Below are 7,628 nucleotides of genomic sequence, written 5' to 3' on the forward strand. Positions count from 1 at the left end.
TCACTTATATATACTATCATATCATCTGCAAAAAGTGATATTTTGACTTCATCTTTTTCAATTTGTATCCCCTTGATCTCCTTTTGTTGTCGAATTGCTCTGGCTAGGACTTCAAGTACAATGTTGAACTAAATTCCTAATCAACATAAAGAATAAGGAAGTGTAACTGTGTAGCACATATAAACACACACAGTGAACACCTAAATTATATGAAGAAATATGCAGGTTTGTGTTTATTGGCATGTAGGTAGATAGTCATGTATGTTCAGGTTAACATGGAAATATGTATGGCCACATGTGCTGTCCAGTTGACTTCAGGTGTGCTTCCTCACAAGTTATTTACCTTTATTTTCTTTTTCAATCATGCCAGGCCGGAACTTGATGTGTAGGCTAAACTAGCTTGTTAATAGGCCTCAGGACCATCCTCCTACCCCCATCTTTCATCACTGACATTATGAGTGTGTACCTCTCTGCTTGGCATCTTATAAATATGAATTATGGGGGATGAGTTCAGATCCTAGAGAAAAGCAAGCATTTCACCAACTGACGCATATCTCCAGCTCCAAACTGCAGATTTCTTTGAAACCATAGAAACACAAAACAAATACTACCTGTGTATGTCTGTATCATGAAATGTAGAAGCCAAATGTTAGCAGTGATGATCAAATATTTCTAGTTATGTGGTCTGAGCTATTGCTGTGTGACAAATCTTACTATCCCAACATAAAACTGTCTTATTTATAAGTGCAAAATTTGATGAGGCTTATCCTCCAGAAGTTCACATGGGGTAACTAAAGTGCTCACAGTCTGGAGGATGGAGTTATCTAGAGGTTTCTTTGTTCTCATATTAGCTTTATTAATGGCTAGGTTTCAGAACACTCAGATGTAGTCTGCTTGCAACTGAATCGCCTTCCCAAGCATAGTGACTTAATGATGGAATTGTACACATGTGCAAGGGCCTGAAAAACTTTAAATATTGTTCTGATGAAACTTAGAGTATGTGTTTCTTCATTAGGAAACTGGGTTCTCAGATACTGAGATGTTATTATAAAAAGATACAATCTGAAGAAAATTCTGGATTAAGTTATGAAATAAATTACTCATAAATCTTGTATCCAAAAGTCCTAAGGATACAGAATTCTGAAGCTAGTTTGTCACAGGAAATCAAGGGTACATGCATACAAAGTTTTAGTGTAACCATGTTTGTGATATTTGTGAGTTTAAAATGACTTAAACATTTAATCCTATTAGGACCAATAAATAAAATGGAACCACATGATGCAAAATTACACAATACTTAGAAGTTTAACATAGGTAAAATGAATATGAATGTAATCTTAATATGAATATGAATGTATCTAATAAGATACTGAGAAATACATTCAACAACTACCTGATCCATAGGTAAAACCTATATGTGCTGTAAAGAGAAACCAAAGTTCTAGTCTGTTATGGAATGTGTCTACTAGGGAATTATATAGATTTTCATAATTTCAATCGTTTGATTTAGACTATAGAAAGAGAGTGTGGCATGTGATGAGGTAAAATCATTGTGGTGTGATCTGTTCTGTTTCAGTGTCTATTAAGGAACCCGCTGGTGCTGACTCAGATACTCTGCAATGTCACAGAGTCTGTGACTTTTAAGGCATCTTCACATTATTTGCCCCTATATTTACAAACTCAGTTTGTAATGACGCCGAAGTCTGCTGCTATGCTCACAGGTAGATATTTCTTATTACTGGGATTATTTCAAACTTTTCACAATGTGCATATTTAAGTGAGATATATATTGAAGAAATATGTCCTGTTAGCAGAAGACAGAAAGTATAGTGTACTTGAGTGCATTTGCTGAAACTATGAAAACAGGAACACACCCAACACCACATAAGTATTTTAATACATAAAATTTCACAATGCACCTTATATAGCTCATTACCTTCCTGCCTCCCTTCCTATATAACTGCCCATTTCCTTTCCCCTCCCAGTGAAGAAACAACTGTTCTCATGCCACAGTCTATCCTCCTTTTAACTGCTTCTATAACTTTCTTCTTGTACTCATTGTACAAGTATTCTTCTTGTACTTCTTGAGTACTCTGTCTATACTCAAAAGTTTTTCTAAAATATGCACATTGACTACTGATTCTTCTGTTTCTTTCACCAGAAACTGTATATTTCAGATTCAGATTGGTTTGAACTTAATGTATTGTAATTATGCTGTACTATTCTGTCTTCTTGGGTTTTTGGTTTTTGTTTTGTTTTGTTTTATGGTTTTTCGAGACAGGGTTTCTCTGTGTAGCCCTGGATGTCCTGGAACTCACTCTGTAGAACAGGCTGTCCTCGAACTCAGAAATCCGCCTGCCTCTGCCTCCCAAGTGCTGGGATTAAGGGCGCGCACCACCACGCCCAGCACTATTCCGTCTTCTTAACTGCAAAATCTAATAGGAACTTATAATCTTTATAAACCCATATAAAAGGATGTGCAAGACTGGCAGTGGTGGCACACGCCTTTAATCTCAGCACTTGGGAGGCAGAGGCAGGTGGATTTCTGAGTTCAAGGACAGCCTGGTCTACAGAGTGAGTTCCAAGATAGCCAGGCTACACAGAGAAACCCTGTCTCAAAAACAAAAACAAAAACAAACAAACAAAAAGGACATGCAATCCAGGTATTTTATTTTCAAGCCATATATATGCCTAGATTAGGCAGATCTAGGGCTATAGTAACTTATTACCAGTTATAAAGACCCTTATTCCTTTCTATTTCTCCTGGCTGTGCAGTTCTGATCCAGGGCTGCTTCCTCCTGCTCTGTCTTCCTCTTCTTCCCACCCAACCCCTCCTTCTGTCTCTCCTTGCAACCCCTCTCTCAAGTATCTAGTCCTACCTTTCTCCATCTCCTACCCAATCACAGTCTCTAGCCTTTTATTAAATTGGGGAGAAGATTCAAGTAGCATTACTTGAGTACCTTATCACCTGCAGACATGGGGCAATCACATCTTGAAGAATCAGTATTTAGGATTAGAAGATAAGAAACATTAGACCAACCCACTACACCAGAGAGAGCCCACTGTTTATGTATGTACAATTATTTACCTAAGAGATATAAAATTATATTTTATCTTAATCCACTGATATCATTTCATGCATATTTGTATTTTTTCTTTTTATTGGATATTTTTTTATTTAAATCCTCTTTCTAGGTCTCCCCTTCAGGTAACCCCCAATGCTATGTTCGTCCACCTGCCTCTATGAGTGTGCTCTCCCAACCACCCAACCAATCCCATCTTCCACCACTGGCATTCCCCTACACTGGGGCAATCCCATTAGGCCCAAGACACTCTCCTCCCACTGATGCCAACAAGGACATCCTCTGAAAATGTGCAGCCAAGCCATGGGTACCTCCATGTGTACTCTTTGGTTGGTGGTCTTGTCCCCATGAGCTCCAAGGTTTCTGGCCAGTTGACACTGTTGCTCCCTCAACGGGGCTGCAAACACCCTCTGTTTTGTCAGTCAGTCCCTTCACCAACTCCTCCATTGGGGACCCTGTACTCAGTCCAATGGTTAGCTGCAAGCATCTGCCTCTGTATATTTCAGGCACTAGCAGAAGCTCTCGGGAAACAGCCATATCAGGCTCCTGTAAGCAAGCACTTCTCTACATAAAGTAGTGTCTGGGTTTGGTGACTGTATTGAGATGGCTAATATCCACTTTTTAGTGTGTGCATACCATGTGTGTTCTTTTGTGACTGAGTTACCTCATTAAGAATGATGCTTTCAAGTTCCATCCATTTGCCTGTGAATTTCATGAAGTCATTGTTTTTAATAGGTGATTAGTATTCCATTGTGTAAACGTACCACATTTTCTGTATCCACTCATCCATTGAGGGACATCATCTGTGTTGTTTCCAGCTTCTGGCTATTATAAATATGACTGCTATGCACAGAGTAGAGCATGTGTGCTTATTACATGTTGGAGGATCTTCTGGGAGTTATAGCTGGATCCTCAGGTAGTACTATGTCCAGTATTACGAAGAACAAACCATCAGACTGATTTCCAGAGTGGCAGCTTGCAATCCCACAAGCAATGGAGAAGTGTTTCTTTTTCTCCACATCCTTGCCAGCATCTGGTTCACCTGAGGATTTGATCTTAGCAATTCTGACTGATGTGAGGTGGAATCTCAGGATAGTTTTGATTTGTATTTCCTGGATTACTAAGGATATTGAACATTTCTTTGGGCGCTTCTAGGCCATTGAAGTTTCCTCAGTTGAGAATTCTCTGTTTAGCTTTGTCCCCCATTTTTAATAAGATTATTTGGTTCTTTAGAGTCAAAGTTCTTTGATTCTCTGTATATATTGGATATTAGGCCTCTATTGGATGTGGGATTGGTAAAGATCTTTTCTCAATCAGTTAGGTGCAGTTTTGTGTTGGCTACAATGTCTTTTGCCTTACAGAAGCTTTCCAATTTTATGAGGTCCCTTAGAGTATAAGCCATTGCTGTGCTCCTGTGTTCGATGCTTCTCCACACTTTTTGTTTCAGAATATCTGGTTTTATATGGAGATCCTTAATCGACTTGGACTCGAGCTTTGTTCACTAAGATAAAAATGAATCAATTTGCATTCTTCAACATGGTGACCTCCAGTTGAAACACTTGTTGAAAAATGCTGTCTTTTTTCCACTGGATGGTTGTAGCTCCTTTGTTAAGGATCAACTGAACAAAGGTGTGTGGGTTCATTCCTGAGTCTTCAATTCTATTCTCTTGATCTACCTGCCTGCCACTGTACCAATACCATGCAGTTTTTGTCACTATTGCTCAGTAGTACAGTTTGAGGTCAGAGATGCTGATTCCCCCAGAAGCTCTTTTATTGTGGAGAATAGTTTTCCCTATCCTGGGATTTTTTTTTTAATTCCCAATGAATATGCTAACTGCTCTTTCTAACTCTATGAAGAATTGAGTTGGAATTTTGATGGGGATTGCATTGAATCTGTAGATTGCTTTCAGCAAGATGCCCCCACCCTTTTTTTACTTTATTAATCCAACCAATCCATGAGCACAGGAGATATTTCCATCTTCTGAGATCTTCTTCGATTTCTTTCTTTAGAGACCTAAAGTTCTTGTCATACAGATCTTTCACTTGTTTGATTATAGTCACTCCAAGGCATTTTATATTGTTTGTGACTATTGTGAAGAGTGTCATTTCCCTAATTTCTTTCTCAGGCCATTTATCCTTTGAGTATAGGAAGGCTACTGATTTTTTGTCGTTGTTGTTCTTGTTGTTAATTCTATATCCAGCCACTTTGCTGAAGTCGTTTATCAGCTATGGGACTTCTCTTGGTGGTATTTTGGGGGTCACTTATGTATACTATCATATCATCTGCAAATAGTGATATTTTGATTTCTTCCTTTCCAACTTTTATTATCCCTTTGACCTCCTTTTGTTGTCTAATTTCTCTAGCTAGAACTTCAAGTACTATATTGAATAGATAGGGAGAGAGATGGCAGCCTTGTCTACTCCCTGACTTTAGTGGGATTGCTTCAAGTTTCTCTCCATTTAGTTTGATATTGGTTACTGGTTTGCTGTATATGGTTTTCACTATTTTTAGGTATGGGCCTTGAATTCCTGATCTTTCCAAGACTTTTAACATGAAAGGATGCTGAATTTTGTCAAATGATTTTTCAGCAGCTAATGAAATGATCATGTTTTTTTTTTCCTTGAGTTTGTTTATGTAGGATATTACATTGATTGATTTCTGTATATTAAGCCACCCCTGAATCCCTGACATGAAATCTACTTGATCATTGTAAATGATAACTTTGATTTGTCATTGGATTCACTTTGTGAGAATTTTATTGTGTATTTTTGCATAAATATTCATACATGAAATTGGTCTGAAGTTCTCTTTCTTTGTTAGTTCTTTGTGTTGTTTAGGTATGTGCCTAATCATAACTTCATAGAACTAACTCGTTTGTGTTCTTCTGTTTCTATTTTGTGGAATATTTGAGAAGTATTGGTATTAGGTCTTCTTTGAAGGTCTGGTAGAGTTCTGTACTAAAACCATCTGGACCTGGACTTCTTTTGGTTGGGAGAATTTTAATGACTGCTTCTATTTATTTAGGCTATATCAAACTGCTTAGCTAATTTATCTGATCCTCATATAACTTTGGTATTTGGCATCTTTCTAGAAAATTGTCCATTTCATCTGAATTTTCATTTTTGTAGAATATAGGCTTTGTAGTAGGATCTGAAGAGTTCTTTGAATTTCCTCAGTTTCTGTTGTTATATCTCCCTTTTCATTTCTGATTTTGTTAATTTGCATACTGTCTTTGTTCCCTCTGGCTAGTCTGGCTAAGGGTTTAACTATCTTGTTGATTTTCTCAAAGAACCAGCTCCTAGTTTGGTTGATTCTTTGTATAGTTGTTTTTGTTTCGAATTGGTTGATTTCAGACCTGAGTTTGATTATTTCCTGTGGTCTACTCCTCTTGTGTGCATTTGCTTCTTGTTGTTCTAGAGTTGCAGGTGAGCTGTTAAACTGCTAGTGTATGCTCTCTCAACTTTCTTTCTGAAGACACTCAGAGCTATGAGTTTTCCTGTTCACAATGCTTTCATTGTGTCCCATAAGATTAGGTATATGGTGTTTTCATTTTTAATTGATTTCTAAAGTCTTTAGGTTCTTTATTTATTTCTTCTTTGACCAGGATATCATTGAGTAGGGCATTGTTCAGCTTCCATGTGTAAGTGGGTTTTTGTTGTTTTTGTTGCTATTGAAAACCAGCCTTAATCAGTGGTGATCTGATAGGATGCATGAGATTATTTCAACCATCTTATATATGTTGAGCATTGTTCTGTGACTGATTGTATGGTCAAATTTGGAGAAGGTACCATGAGATACTGAGAAGAAATTATATTCTTTAGTTTTAGGATGAAATGTTCTATAAATATATGTTAAATCCATTTGGTCCTTAACTTCTCTTAGTTTCAGTGTGTCTCTGTTTAGTTTCTGTTTCCATGATTAGTCCATTGATGAGAGTGGGGTGTTGTCGTCTCCCGCTATTTTTTTTGTGACGTACAATATATGCTTTGGACTTTAATAAAGTTTCTTTTATGAATGTGGTTGCCCTTGCATTTGGAGCATAGATGTTCAGAATTGAGAGTTATTCTTGGTAGACTTTTCCTTTGGTGACTACCAAGTGTCCTTCCTTATCCTTTTTGATAACTTTTGGTTAAAAGTCTATTTTATTGGATATTAGAATAGATACACCAGCTTGTTTCTTGGGACCATTTGCTTGCAAAATTGATTTCTGGCCCTTTCTTCTGAGGTAGTGTCTGACACTGTGATAAATCTCCCGTATGCAGAAAAATGCTGGGTCCTGTTTATGTATCCAGTCTTTTTGTCTATGTCTTTTTTATTAGAGAATTGAGTCCACTGATGTTAAGAGATATTAAAGAAAAGTGATTGTTGCCTCCTTTTATTTTTGTTGTTAGAGCTAGAATTATGCTTGTGTGGCTATCTTCTTTTGGGTTTTTTGAAAGAAGAATACTTTCTTCCTTTTTCTGGGGTGTAGTTTCCCTCCTCGTGTTGGAATTTTCCCTTTACTATCTTTTGAAGGGCTGGATTCGAGAAAAGCACCGGGGTAG

At 37.5% G+C, this 7,628-nt stretch overlaps 1 protein-coding gene across 5 annotated transcripts in view; it reads left to right on the forward strand.

Annotated features, from left to right (window-relative positions):
• The window catches only part of LOC110297693 (solute carrier organic anion transporter family member 6A1-like), a 109,145-nt gene that overhangs the window by 54,782 nt on the left and 46,735 nt on the right, over positions 1-7,628 (forward strand). For all 5 annotated transcript variants that reach the window (XM_021166614.1, XM_021166623.1, XM_021166641.1 and 2 more), the window contains exon 7: positions 1,577-1,721. In XM_021166614.1, coding sequence (XP_021022273.1) covers positions 1,577-1,721 — 145 coding nt within the window. The remainder of the gene's footprint in view (positions 1-1,576; positions 1,722-7,628) is intronic.

This window comes from Mus caroli, chromosome 1 (genome assembly GCF_900094665.2).
Source record: "Mus caroli chromosome 1, CAROLI_EIJ_v1.1, whole genome shotgun sequence".
Classification (NCBI taxonomy): Eukaryota; Metazoa; Chordata; class Mammalia; order Rodentia; family Muridae; genus Mus; species Mus caroli.